General features: G+C 48.9%; 1 protein-coding gene across 4 annotated transcripts in view; it reads left to right on the top strand.

The window, feature by feature from the left end:
- The window catches only part of LOC136588118 (oocyte zinc finger protein XlCOF7.1-like), a 137269-nt gene that overhangs the window by 75571 nt on the left and 41077 nt on the right, over positions 1-20621 (top strand). For all 4 annotated transcript variants that reach the window (XM_066587094.1, XM_066587095.1, XM_066587097.1 and 1 more), the window contains exon 7: positions 3622-3715. In XM_066587094.1, the coding sequence (XP_066443191.1) occupies positions 3622-3715 (94 nt within the window). The remainder of the gene's footprint in view (positions 1-3621; positions 3716-20621) is intronic.

Raw genomic sequence — 20621 nt, 5'->3', positions numbered from 1 at the left:
GACGTGCCGAGCACATCCCCCGGGCCGAAGAAAGAAGATCCAGCCGCGAAGAAGGGAAGACCTGCCCGGTCCGCTGCGGGTAAGTTTATTCTGATTTGCCTCATGTCCGCGGGGCAGGATTGACCCGCTCCGGATCCTCCATGGAGAATCCGTAGCGGGCCTGATTTTCCCCGTGGACATGAGGCCTAAAAGTGCTGAAAGTACGCAACGGAAATTCCGCTGCAGGTCCGCTCTGTGTGATCCCCTTCTGTGATTTACACCTGTAAACTCTTTTTAACGCAGTAGCTCTCTCTTGTGCTGCTATCCGCCTCTTTTGCGCTTTCTTTCTTTGGCGTGCACCTTGCTTTTTTTTTTCTTCCCAAAATGGGCTAATTGGCTTCTGCCTCATTGGATTTTTTGCCTTCCTCTGGATCAACAAGGGGGTGGAAGCATGCTGAACTAGATGGACATTGTCTCCCTCCAGCCTAACATACTACATTTCTTTTGCGCTCTCCGTCGCGCTCTTTTGCACGTGCGGTTTATTACGCACGTTAAACATATAGCCGTACGTTTTCATACGACGGTCCGTTTTTATATACAGGTTATTGCTGTAAAGTGTTTTTACTCAATAAAGTTTTGTAGTTGAACCCTTTTTTTTTTTAAAGGCCTCATTCCAACGAAGGTAATTTCTCTGCGTATTAGGCAGGGAATGTAGTCAGTGACCGTTCCTAGATCTCCATTGACACTTGTGAACATTCATTGTGTGTAATATGCACTCACACAAAGTGCAGCGCGCTACGTTTTACCGCGTATTGCGTGTGTACCGCCTTATTGTTCTCTATATGTTGCATATTCAACGCTGTGCATGGTCAACACATTGCGTCCGTGCGGCTGTGAGATAAAGCATGGAATTAAGGAAGATGCCTGCAGTGTTTTACGCATACGGCCGTGTGAAGGAGTCCAAAGCATGTTCCCATGCCTCGCCCCTCCGTATCTTACCAATTAGCTGTAGTGCAGGAAGCATGCAGGTTGTGGGACAGAAGAGCGCAGGAGTGTATTCTGTTCTATCCAACGGTCTATCCACTAACGTAAGGCAGACGAAGCCTAGTGAAGTGCATGTGGTTTGGAGCGCGGTTTGATCAGTCCTCGGGTACGTCAAGCAATAGGTTTTCTTTGGTTAAAGCGTAGTAGGAGGGGCTCCTAATAGATGACCGAGCGGCGTAGCCTCATACTGCTGACAGATCACCGCTAAAGACCGAGCAGCCAGAGACTGCATCGCTAAAACCTTTCGTGACCATTCAGCGCACTCCTGCCAAGACTGAAAGGATGCTTACAGGCCGCAGCGCAATTCTTCTGACCCATTAAAGTCCAGACACTTAGGCCTCATGTCCACGGGCAAAATATGATTTAAGATCCGCAGCGGATCACCCGCACGCGGATTCGCACCCCATAGGGATGCATTGACCACCGGCGGGTAGATAAATACCCGCGGATGGTCGATAAAAGGGATTTAAAAAAAAAATGGAGTATGAAAAAATCCGGACCATGCTCCATTTTCGTGCCGGTCTCCCGCAGGCTTTTATTGAAGAGACCTAAAATAAGAATAACTTACCTGCAGCGGACCGGGCACGTCTTCTCTTCTTCACGGCCGGATCTTCTTGCTTCAGCCCGGCGGATGTGCCGAGTACATCCCTAAGCCGAAGAAAGAAGATCCAGCTGTGAAGAGGAGAAGACGTGCCCGGTCCGCTGCGGGTAAGTCCGGCGGATGTGCCCGGTGCATGCGCGTGGCACGCCGCCGACGTGCCGAGTACATCCCTAGGCCGAAGAAAGAAGATCCAGCTGTGAAGAGGAGAAGACGTGCCCGGTCCGCTGCGGGTAAGTTAATTCCTTATTAATTCTTCTTTTCAGCGCTCATGTCTGCGGGGCAGGAGGGACCCGCTATGGATTCTCCATAGAGAATCTGTAGGCCTCATGTCCACTAGCTAAATGGAATCCGCAGCAGATTTTGTCCATAGGGAATCATTGGCCATCCGCGGTCCATTAAATTGATTTTTGCACGCGCCGATGGCATTTTATAATAATTGCATTTTTCTTGCGCAGGAAAAAGAATGCAGCACGCTCCATTTTGCCGCGGATCGGCAACATTGCTATCACATTGATGCGGATATCTGCATGAAAAAAAAAAATACCATTTAAAACAAATCCGCCGCAGATTCTGCGCGGATTGTATTTTTCGAGTGGACATGAGGCCTTATAGTTAATTTTACACATGTGGTGGTTTTATGGCTCTATTTTTTGACCTGGCCTGCCACAATGATTCTTGCTGCGTTTTTCGGTCACACACAGGGCTGTGTTTTTAATCCTTTTTTTTTTCTTAACTGGATTTTTTTTAATTTATTATGAATAATGTGTATAAAAAGTAAAAATTTAGTTTTTAAAATGATTAGAATTGAGTTAAAATTAAGTATAGGAATGGGTTTGTTTTGGACGTTTTGATATATAATCTGTGATTACGGACGGAGAATGCTTCCTGCAGTCACTGAGCGCTGTGTAGTTTGTAAAAGAGAGGGCAGAAGCAGTTAAACGCTTCTGTCTTCTCCTCCGGGTCATCGGCTGTGTCTGACAGCCGAGGACCCGAACTGCTCCTGCTAGTTTGCAGGAGCTTTAGGCTGCTTTCACATGGGAGACAAAATCGCGCGATGTGACAGTGCTACGAAACGCGTGTATGTGAATCCCACGCTTTCCAAAGGGTTCCTTCACATTAGCGATGTTTTACAGACTGCTACATTGCGAGAGAAAAAAAAATCACAACATGCTCTGTACAGCCGCCATTTGTGATGTTTTGTAGCCCATGTTTCCCTATGACGCCTTCCTTTGTGTTGCATTACAAACGCACAAAACCGCGGTTTTCCTGCCATGAAATGCAACTTTTACAGTAGGAAGTCTGCTGTTTGTCCCTAAAATAAGCCCTAGCTGCATTAAAAAAAAAACAATACATTACCTAACAGGCGCTATCCGCTCCACCGCACTTCTCCTCTGGCAGTTCCGCGGCACTTGTTTGTAGTCTGCAGCCAGTGCTTCCTGGTCAGAGGGTTCAGAAATCCCGCCTCCAGGAAGCGCTGGCTCTGATTGGTTCTTGATCACAGATCGCGCTTCCTGGAGGCAGGATTTTTGAACCCCCTGACCAGGAAGCATTGGCTGCAGACTACAAACAAGTGCCGCGGAACTGCCAGAGGAGAAGTGCGGTGGAGCGGATAGCGCCTGTTAGGTAATGTATTGTTTTGGTTGTTTTTTTTTAATCCAGCTAGAGCTTATTTTTGGGGTAGGGCTTATATTTCAATCCCCCGCAAAATCCCGGCAAAAGAGCGCTACAAAGTCTCACAACTTTGTAGCGCCACAGAATCGTTCTATTGCCACGAACAAACGCAGCGATATCGCACAGAACACAGATGTGATATCGCAGCGATTTTCTTGCTGCTACATCGCTGTCACCTGTGTGAAAGTGGCCTGAATCCCATGCCACGTATGAGATTAAAGCTCAGGACCGGGCGCCATATTATTTGGGCACTTGATCCCTAACAGGTTAAAGATACAGAGTTCTATCCTCTGTTGTATTGATTGCATTCTCTGTGTATGATCTAGGACGCCCATTTGAATATTGTGGTAATTGACGCTGGTGAAGGTGATGTACGGTTTAAGGAAGAGGAGGAGGAAGTTCCTATAGGTCCTCGTTCAGGTGAGGACTATAAGAAGGGTGGTAATAACTGTCAATCCATGCCTGTTCAGTAAGTCAACCTCTAATTTTATCTTGGGGGGGATTGCATTGATGGAGCTCGGCAAATATATGGCCATATAGTCAGTTCATCCACACCGTAGGGATTTGGATGATGAGGGTTCGTGTTAATCCCAAGACTGGATCAGTAGCATTTACTGAACATAAAAGTGGAACATACTCCCCTCAGCGAGTACCTGCCTGCTCAGGTGCCGGCGCGGGGGAGCGGTGAGTAGCGGCAGTCAACAGGGGGGAGCGGGGGGGGGGGGGAGAGAGAGATCTCCCCTCCTTCCTCCCCGCTCTCCCCCGCAGCTCCCTACCCACCGCCGGCAGCCGAACCTTTTGTCTCGAGCGGGCAGGTACTCGCTAAGGGCAATGCTCTCTCGCGTAATTGCCCTTAGCGAGTATACTCGCTCATCACTAATATTTTTACATTTCATATGCACGGTGTGTTCCCTGTTTCTCTTAGTTGGTACTTGCTGCACGCAACGCTACCAGATCCCTGTTGTGCCCTTTTTAAAATTTAGTAAAAGAAATAATATATTTGCTTTCGGTAAGTGAAAAAAAAATAATCTTGCAGGTATGACGCCCCTGCATAGCGAACAAACAGAAATGTTACTAGTACAACTAGTAGTACTACTTGGGTCTCTTCATCAGTTATGTCATATGTATATTGCGTGTATGCGGGTTATAACCTGCGGGGGGCTCTGGTGCAGGGATGGTGAGGAGCCTGTGCACTAACATCATTTTAGAGACTCACGGTCCTATCTGTGGACTAGGGATCACTGATCCCTGGTTTATCCTGTTATTCTTGCTTTTTTTTTTTTACATCATTTTTGTTAGCGTTTTTTTTCCTGACTATTCGTATTTTCCGCGCCATCGCTTAACGATTAAGCAGGTCCCCTCAGCCCATATGCAGTGTTAATTAGATATGGGCTCCAGGTCCGACATTGACTTCAATGGAAGCTGTCCGCAGGGAATCTGTAGCAAAATAAAGCATGCTGCGATTCTTCTTCTGCTCACGGAAAGTGTGAACGAAAAATGATTTGACATTTTGGGTCAAAACGCGGGCATTGAAAAGCATGTAAAATCATTAGTAACCCACATATAACCCATATAGTAACCCACTTAGGACCAAGCATCATACAGGTACAACGCTTGGTTGTGGGCTTGAACCCACGCCATTTTAAATGTATGTCGTAGAGGTAAAGCTACCGCAACCTAGCCGGTCAGATGTCTGGCTGTTAGAGACAGTCAGCAACCCAGAGAAGAGGACCTAAAAGGTTTATAACTGCCTCTAACTTCACTTGTGTAGCATACCAAGGGGGAGATTTATGAAACTGCCTAAAACAAAAACGGTCTCTGCTGCCCTGTGATTGGTTACTTTGAGCAACAAAGGCAGGATTTCTTTTTGGAGTTTTCAGAAATCTGCCCCAAAGTGCCCAACAAGCATTATGCAGTGAATATGGGAAGCAGCAGTGCAATTCCTTGTGTTGAACCCGGCTGTCCCAAGCATGACAGCTGCTTGGTCTTACCAAACCCAGATCAGTTCTACAAGTGGCTAATATCACCATAGAGGAGGGGTTTTACCTGTAAATGTGGATCCTAAGGCTACGCCACATACAGTACATAAAAATACACATTGTGAATGTTCCCCAGAGGTCTTTCTGATGTCATGTGGGACATTTATAAAAAAACAAAAACTAAAAAAAAATAAATTATTCTATATATATTAGAAGTGCAGTACACAGGATGGCCTGCTGAGAACTTGAGAGCAGGCTTGACTGTATTCTAACCAGCAGGGACAGCTCTGTGTGTGTGTCGGGAGAAGTTAAACCCTTCAGACACATTGAGTTTCCCTGCTGACGCCGCTGCTGACAACCAGCGCTAAGCAAGACTCCGAGAGAGAGCTGGAGCTACTCCCTGAGAGGGAAGCTGAAAACCTGCCGTTTGTGGGAGACCAGGCTGGGATACGGCCACAAGTCTTGACAGGGAAGGACGCCGCCAGACTGACGCCCGGTTGGGTATGTTTGTGGACATTATGTTGATGTGTAGTGGCACTATGCCACAAAGTAGTGAGGGAGGAAGCGTTTGTTATTTTATAGCACTAAGTAGATGTGCTGCCAGTGGCTGCTGTGTGTCCACTGGGTTTCTTGTTGCTGAAAATTCAAGAAAAAAATAGTCATCCGGACTATTCTTGTAAGGACTGTGGATAAGGAACCACTTCGTCAACCTACCAGGTTGGTGAAGATCCGATCCAGCACGGCTGATAGCCAACCCCAGCATGGGAGGTAGCATAGCAGCTGAACAGCTCTGTATATAGATGGAAACTAGGGAAGGTATCTTGCCCTGAACTCATAACCAGGAGAGGGGGACCCCTGCCAACAAGGGGAGCACTCGTCCCGATAAGGACGACCCCACGGTCTTCCTTTAGGCGCTGACTTACCCTGGCGGGCCAGAACACCTATAAGACAAAGATAGAACAACATCAGGGAGTACAGAAACCAAGAAGGAACAAGCTGACAAGGATAAACAGAAGCGGACAACGGGAGCAACAGATTACAGAGTACACGAACGAAGAACACAGAACACAAGCAGAATGCAAGGTAACTGCCGAAGCAGCGGCTGGACATGAAGTGATAGGAACAAACTCTCATCAACACTGCAGCAAGGTCTGAAAGGCCGAGGGCAGCTATATAGGATGGTGATCAGAAAATGAGCATCAGCTGAACAGGAGACCAGAAGCTATTAACCCTAGGAGTGCAGGAAGAGAGTGAATATAAGCTCGGGGAACAGAGTGAATGGGATGACACCCATGTTTGCCAGACACAGAAGCAGAAGACCGTGTCTGAACAGTGCACCTAGCAATTATATGGACTGAGCGAGCCGCTGTGTCTTCACCGACCCTACCCCCACACAGACATTGCATATATGTACTGTATGTGTATTTATGTAGGTATATTCCCAGAATTGCCTGCAGGGGGCTGGAGAGCAAGCAGACTGGATCCTTATTAGAAGGGACAGCTGTATGGGTGTGGTTGGAGGAGTTAAAACCTCCAGCCACCACACTGCTGCTGGGAGCTACTCCCTGGGAAAGATGGAGAACTCAGGAGGAGCTCAGAGGGCTGCAGGTGATGGGAGTACCACGAGTCTGACAGGGGAGGATGCCTTCTAGACGGACACCCTGGTTGGGTACAGTACCATGGACATTGCTATAACGTGTTGTGGCACGAGGCTACTGTGGAATATTGTAAACCCTTTGTGAGTTAGCCGCTGGATGGCTAGGATTTCTGTAATTTAAAGGTGTTGTTTCGCGCCGAAACGGGTTTTGTTTTTTTTTCAACCCCCCCCCCGTTCGGCGCGAGACAACCCCGATGCAGGGGTTAAAAAAGAACACCGGAGAGTGCTTACCTGAATCCCCGCGCTCCGGTGACTTCTTACTTACCTGCTGAAGATGGCCGCCGGGATCTTCACCCTCGGTGGACCGCAGGGCTTCTGTGCGGTCCATTGCCGATTCCAGCCTCCTGATTGGCTGGAATCGGCACGTGACGGGGCGGAGCTACACGGAGCCCCATTGAGAAAAGAAGAAGACCCGGACTGCGCAAGCGCGGCTAATTTGGCCATTAGACGGCGAAAATTAGTCGGCTCCATGGAAACGAGGACGCTAGCAACGGAACAGGTAAGTGAAAAACCTCTTATAACTTCTGTATGGCTCATAATTAATGCACAATGTACATTACAAAGTGCATTAATATGGCCATACAGAAGTGTATAGACCCACTTGCTGCCGCGGGACAACCCCTTTAACCCATGTGTACTGTGACTAAAATCATGTGAGGATTTATCTATTATTGCTGCCAAAATACATGGACTACCTGCGTTTCACCTGAGTGCTGACTGATCCCCTCTGTATTCCGCAGCACTTAAAAATCATTAACTGAAACATACATATATTAGGAGTAGGAAAACAACCAACACCACTGCCTCCAACCCATCTCCACAGCTGCCCCAGTAATCCCGGGCTATAGGTATTAGAAATCAAGGCCGGAACAAAATAGGGAGCCCACTTCTACACTTTTTTAGTGTGAATCTATCAATTTTTTTTATTCTTTTTCCTTTTTGAATATAAAGAACTATAAACTTTTTATTTTCACTCGATGTGCACCTTAGCCTTAAAAGCAAGAAAAATAATAAAATTGAAGACCTCCAAAGCACCACATGAGCAAAATTGCTAAAAATTGCCTGGTCATTTATGACCGAAACATTCTGGTCGTTAAGCAGGGAGAGAATGGCGCTAAATGCGGTCTTCTACATGTAAAACAAATTGTTCAGAATTGTTAGGTTGGGTTCACACAGGGCAGATTTGCCGCGGAAATTCCGTCCGGAATTTCGCTGCGGCAAACCCGCCTGCAGCCGCTAATCCCGGGATTAGTCAACCATGTGGACGAGATTTCTCAGAAATCTCGTCCACACAGGACGGCGAATCTGTTGTGGCAAAGCCGACGTTGCGGAGCGGATTCGCCGGCCGCAGCATGCCCATTCTTTTTTTTTTTCTCCATTGCGGCCTCTCTCTCCTCTTTGGGAGCACCGGCCGCAACGGAAAAGCGTGCGGCCAAGCCGCTCCAAAACCCGCGGCTCCAAATCTCATCCTCATGGTCTGGTAGAAATTCATGCAGAATTGAAGCAAGTGGTTTGATTTCAGTTGGAAGTTGGCCTGCGGTGCCAAGCTGGGCTCAGGGATCCTGGGCGGCAGACCCCGGCGATCTACTGATGACCTATCCTGAGGATATGCCATCTTTTTCCAACTGGACAACCTCTTTAAACCTTATCAAGATACTATGTATTAATACTGCCCATTGGCCGCCGGGAGGTGGTTTGGGTGGCTAAGCTCCTGTCAAAAAAGAGGAAAATAACAAGAGAACAAATAAGTTATATAGCAAGGGAAAACTGTTATCAGAAGGATATTCCACACTGGTAGAGGGAGGGTGCACAGGAAAGAGACTCTGCTCATTGTTATGAGCCTGTTCACGTCACGTTTGCCTATCCCGTTAACCCTTTCCAATCCACTGTCTGACATTTAAAGACCTAATGATTTAAGGCTGTACAGCTCCGATGTTGAAAGACGTCCGTCGGGGTTCTCTTACTGGATATTGCCAGCCTCTCTGCTGTCGGAGCCAATCCAACGGGTCAACTCATGCAGTACTGGCTTTAGCCAGCATATAGCACCGTTGTATAACAGCAGAAAAAGACTAAGCCCCCCTGGGAAAACCAGGATAGAAATTGGATTGGAAAGGGTTAAAACAGAATTTGTTTGTTTTCAGTACCTGTTGAGGGAGTGCTAGCAGCGATGTAAGACCTTGTGCTGACCACAAGCAGAGAGGGTAGTCAGAGGCCAGCGATGTAGAGGATGCTCCGAAGCATCCTCTTCGGTTTATCCTCGCAACATAGATGAGTGGTGACTTTGGCATCAACTGCTGATTGTAGCATGGCACAGCTCTGTTCCATAAGAAGCCGCTGTCCGGGCATCCAGATTCCTGTTAACCCCTTAAGGATCAGGCTCCTTTGGTCCTAACAGACCATACGCCTTTTAGGAATTTCACCTATGTGGTAGTTTTACTGCCCTATTTTTTTCCTTCAGATATCAAAAATATTTGTGCTGCATTTTTTTCCCGTGACATATAGGGCTTTTTTAAAAATATCTTTTTGCACTGACTTCCTTTTCCGGTTTTTAGCTTTTTTTGGAGGGGTTAAAGATTTTTATTTCACACTTTTCCAGTGCAGCTGGGACATCCATAGGATACCCAGTTACAGGGAAAACATTCTACAGTAGTGACAGTAGTCACTAACAGAGATGATCAGAGTCTACTAGAACCCTGCATCTGTGCTGTAACAGGGGGACCCGACAGTCACATGATTGCAAGGTTGCATGTTGGAAGAAATACTTCCACTTTCACTTTTTAGTACATAGTGCTCATTGAGTGCTATGTACCCGGGAAAGGAGAAGGCAGAAGGGGTTAAAAAAAACGCTTCTCCTCTGGGTTTTCAGCTGTGTCTAAAAGCTGACAACCTCCTAGACTCATAGACCGGTAGAGTTGGAAGGAACCTCCAGGATCATCAGGTCCAACCCCCTGCTCAATGCAGGATTCATTAAATCATCCCAGCCTTTGTTTGAACACTTCCATTGAAGGTGAACTCTCCACCTCCCATAGTAACCTGTTCCACTCATTGATCACCCTCACTGTCCTCCTTGCCCCGATGTAGCATTTGCATTTCTCCTTGTTAAATATCATTCTGTAAGTTGCTGCCCACTGTGCAAGCTTTTCTAGATTTTTTTGAATACTCTCTCTCTCTTCCCCGTATTGGCTATCCCTCCTAGCTTTGATCAGTTTCCCATCAATTCCCTCCTCCAGATCATTTCTAAAAATATTGAACAACACTGGGCCTAGGACAGAGCCTACATTCTTCCACTTAGATGTGCAGCCATTTATGACCACTCTTTGAGTACGATCACTCAGGCAGTTGTGAATCCACCTAACAGTTGCCTTGTCAATCCCATATTTGGTCATTTTTTTCATTAAGTATGGTATGAGATACTTTGCCAAATGCTTTACTAAAGTCAAGATATACTATATCTACTGCATCCACCTGGCTCTGATTAATTACTCCATTTTCATCAAGTATTTGCATGCATGCTGTTTAATAATTTGTTTAAAGATCTTTCCCAGTTTACAAGTCAGGCTCACAGGCCTGTAGTTTCCTGGATCCACCTTCTGCCCTTTTTTTGAAGATAGGGGCAACATTTGCCCTTTTCCAATCTTCTGGGACTTCTCCTGTTCTCCAGGAATTATGGTGAGTGGTTCAGAAATTACCTCCGCTGCTTCCTTTAGTATCCTAGGATGTAATTCATCTGGACCTTGAGACATGAATTCATTTAAGTTAGCTAAGTGTTCCCTTACCATCTCTCTGCTTATAGATAGCCTGCATTCTTTTATTTCCTCAACAGCACAGGGAAGATCAGTTGATGTTCCATCTGCTTTCTGAGAGAAAACTGATACAAAATAGGAATTTAAAAGTTTGGCCTCCTCAACATCATTCTTAACCAATTCACCATTTTCTTCTTGTAAGCATCCAAGAGCATCTTTGACTTTTTCTTTTGCTTTTGACATACCCACAAAATTCATTTTTATTGCTTTTGGCCTCTGTTGCAAGTCTCAATTCATTATTAGCTTTTCTGACACTTGCCCTACAGTTTCTGCAGACCACTTTATATTCTTCTTTAGTTATTCCCCCCCTCTTTCCATTTGATAAACCTCTTTTTCTTCGTTTTTAACATGTGTGCACGTTCTGTGCTCATCCATCCTGGTCTCTTTAAATGCTTCCCATTCTTTCTTCTTTTATGGATTGTTAACGATTGTGCTTTGAGAATCTAATTTCGCTAAAATTTTCCCAACCTTTTGGACATTTCTGTCCTTGAGAACATCCAACCATTGGATTCTTCCTACCCTCTAAAATCTGCCTTTCTGAAATCCAACCTTGAGGTCTAAGTTTTCTCAGGTCCTCCTCCCCTTTTTATCCAACATCCAAGGATAGCATGATCACTGCCTCTTAAGGTTCCAGCCACCCTTACTTTCTCAACCATTTATTCCCTGTTGGTAAGAATTGGGTCCAAGATAGCAGATTCCCGTGTTTTCTCTTCTACCTTTTGGAAGATAAAGTTGTCAGTGAGAGCGGATAAGAATTTGTTGGATCCATTACTTTTACCTGAGAGAGATTCCCAACAAATGTCTGGATAGTTAAAATCTCCCATGATCACTATGCCGTGCTTTTTTGAGAGCTTGGCCATCTGATGTAGAAAGAGTTCCTCCATATCTTCTGCTTGTCCAGGCGGCTTATGGTAAATGCCCACAATGGTGTCCTTTCTGCTGTTCTCTCCTTGTATTCTTGCCCAAACAGTTTCTACAGAACTCCCATGCTCTGAAGCTTGAATCTCTGTGGAGATGAATGTTTTCCTAACATACAACGCAACACCTCCACCCCTTTTCTTAGGTCTGTTTCTTATAAATAAGTTGTATCCTTCAAGCCTTGTATTCCAATCATGTGTATTATTCCACCATGTTTCCGTGATGCCTATGACATCATATTTCTCTTCCTGTGTTAGGAGCTCCAATTTTCCTTGTTTGTTTCTCATGCTCTGTGCATTTGTGAAGAAACATTTTAGTTTGTGATCGATGTCTCTTACTCCTTTCTTTCTGAATTTTTTGTTTTTGTTCTTCCCTTTCACTTCTAATAGCAAGGTTCTCAAATGTGTTAATTAGCTCTATGTTTTTACCTGGCCTTTTACTTACCCTTCCACATTGTTCTAGTTTAAAGCTCTCCTAATGAGTGAAGCAAGGCACCCACCAAATATATGCTTACCTGTTTTTGTAAGGTGCAACTCGTCTCTAGCAAGCAATCCATCATATAGGTAATTCACTCCATGGTCTAGAAATCCAAATCTTTGCTGATGGCACCATCCACGTAGCTAGTTGTTCACCTCTAGAATCCTGCTCCATTCACTGGGAGGATGGATGAGAAGACCACCTGTGCTCCTAGTTCCTTCACCTTCTTTGAAATGTTACTGACTGTGTGTATATAATATATATTAAAAATTACTCTGTCACACGCAGTAAAATTTCTTGTCAGGAATATCAGGGATACAGTAGCTGCCACTAGGAGGTGACATAAATAGAGATGAGCGAGCACCAAAATGCTCGGGTGCTCGTTACTCGGGACGAAATTATCGCGATGCTCGAGGGTTCGTTTCGAGTAACGAACCCCATTGAAGTCAATGGGCGACCCGAGCATTTTTGTATATCGCCGATGCTCGCTAAGGTTTCCATTTGTGAAAATCGGGGCAACTCAAGAAAGTGATGGGAACGACACAGCAACGGATAGGGCAGGTGAGGGGCTACATGTTGGGCTGCATCTCGAGTTCCCAGGTCCCACTATTAAGCCACAATAGCGGCAAGAGTGCCCCCCCCCTCCCAACAACTTTTACTTCTGAAAAGCCCTCATTAGCAATGCATACCTTAGCTAAGCACCACACTACCTTCAACAAAGCACAATCACTGCCTGCATGACACTCCGCTGCCACTTCTCCTGGGTTACATGCTGCCCAACCCCCCTCCCCCCCCGCACGACCCAGTGTCCACAGCGCACACCAAAGTGTCCCTGCGCAGCCATCAGCTGCCCTCATGCCACACTACCCTCATGTCTATTTATAAGTGCGTCTGCCATGAGGAGGAACCGCAGGCACACACTGCAGAGGGTTGGCACGGCTAGGCAGCGACCCTCTTTAAAAGGGGCGGGGCGATAGCCCACAATGCTGTACAGAAGCAATGAGAAATATAATCCTGTGCCACCGCCATCAGGAGCTGCACACGTGGGCATAGCAATGGGGAACCTATGTGCCACACACTATTCATTCTGTCAAGGTGTCTGCATGCCCCAGTCAGACCGCGGTTTTTTATAAATAGTCACAGGCAGGTACAACTCCGCAATGGGAATTCCGTGTGGACCCACGGCATGGGTGGCTCCCTGGAACCCACCGGCGGTACATAAATATATCCCATTGCAGTGCCCAACACAGCTGATGTAACGTCAGCTTTTATGCAGGTGGGCAAAAAATTAATTGGATTACACTGTAGGCGAGGGCCCCAAAAAATTGGTGTACCAACAGTACTAATGTACCTCAGAAAAATTGCCCATGCCCAACCAAGAGGGCAGGTGAAACCCATTTATCGCTTTGGTTAATGTGGCTTAATTTGTAACTAGGCCTGGAGGCAGCACAGTTAAAATAAAAATTGGTTCAGGTGAAAGTTTCAACGCTTTAATGAGCATTGAAACGTATAAAAATTGTTTACAAAAATTATATGACTGAGCCTTGTGGGCCTAAGAAAAATTGCCCGTTCGGCGTGATTACGTCAGGTTTCAGGAGGAGGAGCAGGAGGAGGAGGATGAATATTATACACAGATTGATGAAGCTAAAAGGTCCACGTTTTTGATGGTGATAGAGAACAATGCTTCCATCCGCGGGTGCAGCCTACGTATTGTTTAGGTATCGCTGCTGTCCGCTGGTGGAGAAGAGAAGTCTGGGAAAATCCAGGCTTTGTTCATCTTGATGAGTGTAAGCCTGTCGGCACTGTCGGTTGACAGGCGGGTACGCTTATCTGTGATGATTCCCCCAGCCGCACTAAACACCCTCTCTGACAAGACGCTAGCCGCAGGACAAGCAAGCACCTCCAGGGCACACAGCGCGAGGTCAGGCCACGTGTCCAGCTTCGACACCCAGTAGTTGCAGAGGGCAGAGGTGTCACGGAGGACGGTCGTGCGATCGGCTACGTACTCCCTCACCATCCTTTTACAGTGCTCCCGCCGACTCAGCCTTGACTGGGGAGCGGTGACACAGTCTTGCTGGGGAGCCAGAAAGCTGTCAAAGGCCTTAGAGAGTGTTCCCCTGCCTGTGCTGTACATGCTGCCTGATCTCTGCGCCTCCCGTGCTACCTGGCCCTCGGAACTGCGCCTTCGGGCACTAGCGCTGCCGGATGGGAATTTTACCATCAGTTTGTCCGCCAGGGTCCTGTGGTATAGCATCACTCTCGAACCCCTTTCCTCTTCGGGTATGAGAGTGGAAAGGTTCTCCTTATACCGTGGGTCGAGCAGTGTGTACACCCAGTTATCCGTAGTGGCCAGAATGCGTGTAATGCGAGGGTCACGAGAAAGGCATCCTAACATGAAGTCAGCCATGTGTGCCAGGGTACCTGTACGCAACACATGGCTGTCCTCACTAGGAAGATCACTTTCAGGATCCTCCTCCTCCTCCTCCTCCTCCTCCGGCCATACACGCTGAAAGGATGACAGGCAAGCAGCATGGGTACCCTCAGCAGTGGGCCAAGCTGTCTCTTCCCCCTCCTCCTTATCCTCCTCATGCTCCTCCTCCTCCTGCTCAACGCGCTGAGATATAGACAGGAGGGTGCTCTGACTATCGAGCGACATACTGTCTTCCCCCGCCTCTGTTTCCGAGCGCAAAGCGTCTGCCTTTATGCTTTGCAGGGAACTTCTCAAGAGGCATAGCAGAGGAATGGTGACGCTAATAATTGCAGCATCGCCGCTCACCATCTGGGTAGACTCCTCAAAGTTTTCAAGGACGTGGCAGATGTCTGCCAACCAGGCCCACTCTTCTGTAAAGAATTGAGGAGGCTGACTCCCACTGCGCCGCCCATGTTGGAGTTGGTATTCCACTATAGCTCTACGCTGCTCATAGAGCCTGGCCAACATGTGGAGTGTAGAGTTCCACCGTGTGGGCACGTCGCACAGCATTCGGTGCACTGGCAGATGAAACCGATGTTGCAGGGTGCGCAGGGTGGCAGCGTCCGTGTGGGACTTGCGGAAATGTGCGCAGAGCCGGCGCACCTTTCCGAGCAGGTCTGACAAGCATGGGTAGCTTTTCAGAAAGCGCTGAACCACCAAATTAAAGACGTGGGCCAGGCATGGCACGTGCGTGAGGCTGCCGAGCTGCAGAGCCGCCACCAGGTTACGGCTGTTGTCACACACGACCATGCCCGGTTGGAGGCTCAGCGGCGCAAGCCAGCGGTCGGTCTGCTCTGTCAGACCCTGCAGCAGTTCGTGGGCCGTGTGCCTCTTATCTCCTAAGCTGAGTAGTTTCAGCACGGCCTGCTGACGCTTGCCCACCGCTGTGCTGTCACGCCGCGCGACACCGACTGCTGCCGACGTGCTGCTGCTGACACATCTTGATTGCGAGACAGAGGTTGCGGAGGAGGAGGAGGAGGAGGAGGAGGGTGGTTTAGTGGAGGAAGCATACACCACCGCAGATACCACCACCGAGCTGGGGCCCGCAATTCTGGGGGTGGGTAGGACGTGAGCGGTCCCAGGCTCTGACTCTGTCCCAGCCTCCACTAAATTCACCCAATGTGCCGTCAGGGAGATATAGTGGCCCTGCCTGCCTGTGCTTGTCCACGTGTCTGTTGTTAAATGGACCTTGGCAGTAACCGCGTTGGTGAGGGCGCGTACAATGTTGCGGGAGACGTGGTCGTGCAGGGCTGGGATGGCACATCGGGAAAAGTAGTGGCGACTGGGAACTGAGTAGCGCGGGGCCGCCGCCGCCATCATACTTTTGAAAGCCTCCGTTTCCACAACCCTATACGGCAGCATCTCCAGGCTGATAAATTTGGCTATGTGCACGTTTAACGCTTGAGCGTGCGGGTGCGTGGTGGCATACTTGCGCTTGCGCTCCAACACTTGCGCTAGCGACGGCTGGACGGTGCGCTGACAGACATTGGTGGATGGGGCCGAGGACAGCGGAGGTGAGGGTGTGGGTGCAGGCCAGGAGACAGTAGTGCCTGTGTCCTGAGAGGGGGGTTGGATCTCAGTGGCAGGTTGGGGCACAGGGGGAGAGGCAGCGGTGCAAACCGGAGGCGGTGAACGGCCTTCGTCCCACCTTGTGGGGTGCTTGGCCATCATATGTCTGCGCATGCTGGTGGTGGTGAGGCTGGTGGTGGTGGCTCCCCGGCTGATCTTGGCGCGACAAAGGTTGCACACCACTGTTCGTCGGTCGTCTGCACTCTCAGTGAAAAACTGCCAGACCTTTGAGCACCTCGGCCTCTGCAGGGTGGCATGGCGCGAGGGGGCGCTTTGGGAAACAGTTGGTGGATTATTCGGTCTGGCCCTGCCTCTACCCCTGGCCACCGCACTGCCTCTTGCAACCTGCCCTGCTGCTGCCCTTGCCTCCCCCTCTGAAGACCTGTCCTCAGTAGGCGTAGCAAACCAGGTGGGGTCAGTCACCTCATCGTCCTGCTGCTCTTCCTCCGAATCCTCTGTGCGCTCCTCCCTCGGACTTACTGCCATTACTACTACCTCACTGATAGACAACTGTGTCTCATCGTCATCGTCCTCCTCACCCACTGAAAGGTCTTGAGACAGTTGCCGGAAGTCCCCAGCCTCATCCCCCGGACCCCGGGAACTTTCCAAAGGTTGGGCATCGGTCACGACAAACTCCTCCTATGGGAGAGGATTCGGAACCCTTGCTGCCCATTCTGGGCAGGGGCCCGGGAACAGTTCCTGGGAGTCTGCCTGCTCCTCAGAATGTGTCATTGTAATGGAGTGAGGAGGCTGGGAGGAAGGAGGATCAGCAGCCAGAGGATTCAGAGTTGCAGCAGTGGACGGCGCAGAACTCTGGGTGTTCGATAGATTGCTGGATGCACTTTCTGCCATCCACGACAGGACCTGCTCACACTGCTCATTTTCTAATAAAGGTCTACCGCGTGGACCCATTAATTGTGAGATGAATGTGGGGACACCAGAAACGTGCCTCTCTCCTAATCCCGCAGCAGTCGGCTGCGATACACCTGGATCAGGAGCTCGGCCTGTGCCCACACCCTGACTTGGGCCTCCGCGTCCTCGCCCGCGTCCACGTCCTCTAGGCCTACCCCTACCCCTCAGCATGGTGTATTACCAGTAGTGCAGAAACAGAACGCTGTAATTAAATGTGCTGCTTATTGGCCTGTGGTTGGAGGCTGACTTCACTTACGGAACGCCAGGAAATAATTTTGCGCAAGCCTGCTGTAACACTTAGCTGGCTGCGTATGAATTAGGAGGACAACTACACCCAGCACAGACCCAGTACACTGAGGACAGTCACAGGCAGCCCAAAATAGATTTTTTTTTCCCAAATGTTTTTGGAAAGGCCCACTGCCTATATTCAATAAATATATGTCTTCTGTCCCTGCCTCACCACCACTACTGGCCCTGGAGTATGTGTAATTACTGCAGGGCGCAATGCTCTGCACGGCCGATTTACAAAAAAAAAAAAAGTGCAACACTGCAAAAAGCAGCCTCCACAGTACTGCACACGGTTAGATGTGGCCCTAAGAAGGACCGTTGGGGTTCTTGAAGCCTAAAATACTCATAACACACTCCCTATAGCAGCTCCGGCACCAACAGCACTTTCCCTCCTCTATGTCAGAATGCATCTGTGGCGAGCCGTGGGAGGGGCCGATTTTCATACTCGGGTGACACCTGATCTCGCCAGCCACTCACTGCAGGGGGGGTGGTATAGGGCTTGAACGTCGCAGGGGGAAGTTGTAATGCCTTCCCTGTCTTTCTATTGGCCAGAAAAGCACGCTAACGTCTCAGAGATGAAAGTGAAAGTAACTCGAACATCGCATGGTACTCGTCACGAGTAACGAGCATCTCGAACACGCTAATACTCGAACGAGTATCAAGCTCGGACGAGTACGTTCGCTCATCTCTAGACATAAAGCTTGGATCAAAAGTTGACTACTCTTGTCAGCTATACCCCTTCCTGCTTACTGGGGAAAGTCAGCCAGTTTTAGATTTATGTCCAAGGAGGTCAGACATGTTTCTCAAATTTCTGTGAGAAGAATTTTTTATTTTGCCAAGATACAGAATTTGTGGGCTTAAGTCTTCCTATCATTTCCATGGGGAAGTGGGAAACAAGCAGCCTCGTAGCTTACTTGTTTTTCCGCACTCCTGAAAATGATTGCGGCACTGCTGTCCAGACGAGCTGTGCTCCAGAGCTGAACACCCTGTATTCTTGGAAGATGCACGCCCTGGATGGCGCGTACAGTGGAACCTACACAGAGGAGTCCCAGGCTCCATTTGCCTGCTCAAGGTGGAAGCTGCACGAGATCATCAGCATACAGAGGCTACAGGTGCACCCAGACGGTTTAGCCGCCCCCCAGGTTAGTGCAGGGATGCAAGCTTCCCCCTCCACCCCTGCATCCCCGTTTTCTCACTGCTGGCTGCTATTGCATAAGCTTCATGGTGGTGCTAGTTTGCCGGGCTCATTCTCGGCGGACTCCAGCTGCTGGTCTACAGTGGGTAAGGCGGCCATTATGCAGCACAAGTTAACCGCTTATTGTTCTGGTAGTATTTTTCTAGACTTCCTACTACCATTTTGTCACTGAGGTCTGAGGAAGCCGAGACTATGCCTGGTCTCCCCACTTATTATGCATGTGAACGGTTGTCAGAAGCAGTTCTCCCATGGCCCTGTAACCCCGCTCTGCAAAGCCTGCATCCCTCCACGGCAGCCACCCCTTGCGACCCCTCACTCAAAATCACATTTTACTGGTGCTGCTTCTCAACTGCTACCCACCGCCAAACCGGAATGCTTAAGACCCCTGACTCAGGTGGTTCTTTCCATTGTGGATAGGTTTGACCGTGGCAAGCCCTCTTGCGGTAGACCACACAAGCGCTCCATGCGTTCACGGTCCAGCCACCACAGCGTCTTTTTGGAGTCTTGGAATGGGTAAAAGCTTGACAGACATCCTGCTAAGTTGAAAGGTTCTGATGTTTTATACCCTTTCCCGCAGGATTTGCTCCAGAAGTGGTCTATTTCCCCTCTGGTGGACCCGTCGATTGCCCGCTTATCCAAGCATGTCTCCATTCTTGTGTTGGATGGCGCATCATTCGCTGACCAACCGGTGTTCAAAGCAACATGGGTAGGTCACAGTGTTGTCGCATGGGCCAAACAACTTCGAGAGGGCCTCTCTGCGTACGCCTTTCCACAACACAGAAACGCTTCTCGAGCAACTAGAGGTAGGCGGTGGTTTTGCCTGTGAGGCCACCCTAGATGCCGCATGACCTTTAGCATGTGTCTCGGCATCGCCATTGATAGGTTGCCACTTCCTATGGCTGAAGGCATGGGATGCAGACATTGCTTCTAAGAAAAACCTAATCTTCCCTTCCTGGGTTTCTGCTTGTTTGGGGACAAGCTGGACAAGATTATTGCGGAGGCTACAGGGGAAAGAGCAGTCTGTTACCTCAAAACAGACCAAAACATACTAGGTTCGCATCCAAGGGCCACACGTCCTTTCATCACTCTAGTCCGCACTCATCTGACTGTGCTTCGGTTGTGCACAGGAGCAAAGGAAACGTCCCTCCTACAAACTGCGCCCTGTGTGACAGCAGTTTGCTTCCTCTGCTAAGCCCTCTTCTTCCAAGCTCTCCACATGAAGGTTGTCCGCTGCCAATCCTCATGGTAGGGGGGCGGTTGGCAAGGTTGCAGTCCGCATGGCTTTAGTTTGTGCCAGACGCCTGGGTTCGGGAGATCGTCATCTCCGGTTATGCCATCAAGTTTATCAGTACTACATCGGCTCGTTGTGTTGCATCTCCCGTTCCTAGATGCCCCACCAAAGCCAGAAAGCTCCTGGGGCCTTCGACCATCTTTTGGCGCCGCAGGTCATAATTCCAGTCCTACCGCGCTTAAGGCCAGCGCTTTACAGGGTTTTACTCAAACCTGTTCATCGTGCCAAAGAAGGATGGCTCAGTTTGTCTAGTACTGGAGCTCAAGCGGCTGAACCGATACATTCAGGTGTGGCATTTTCACGTGGAGTCCATCCGCTTGGTCATAGCGTTCCTGGACCATCACAAATTCATGTCATCCATCGACATCCACGATACGTATCTACACGTTCTGATTCAACAAATGCATCAACGATTCCTGTGGTTTGCCATTCAAGGCAGACATTACCAGTACCGGGCCCTCCCTTTTGGGTTGGAAACGGCTCTCAGTGTCTTCACCAAGGTACTAGCAGCCATAATGGAACTCCTTAACTCCTGGGGAATCATAGCCATACCCCATCTAGACGATATCCTCAAGGGTCCATCGCGGACGGCCAACTCAGAGTTTGCACATCTACTTACTCACTCTGGAACTGTTCAGCTGGAAGGTGAATTATGCCAAGTCATCGCTTGTCTACTCACAATGTCTGGAAATCCTGGGGATGACCCTGGATACTGTGCAGACACGCGGGTCTCTACCAGTTGCAAAGCACCAGGTGCTTCAGTGTCA

Source organism: Eleutherodactylus coqui, chromosome 13, assembly GCF_035609145.1.
Source record: "Eleutherodactylus coqui strain aEleCoq1 chromosome 13, aEleCoq1.hap1, whole genome shotgun sequence".
Classification (NCBI taxonomy): Eukaryota; Metazoa; Chordata; class Amphibia; order Anura; family Eleutherodactylidae; genus Eleutherodactylus; species Eleutherodactylus coqui.
Note: the sequence above shows the minus strand (reverse complement) of the source record. Positions and strands in the feature narration are given on the sequence as shown.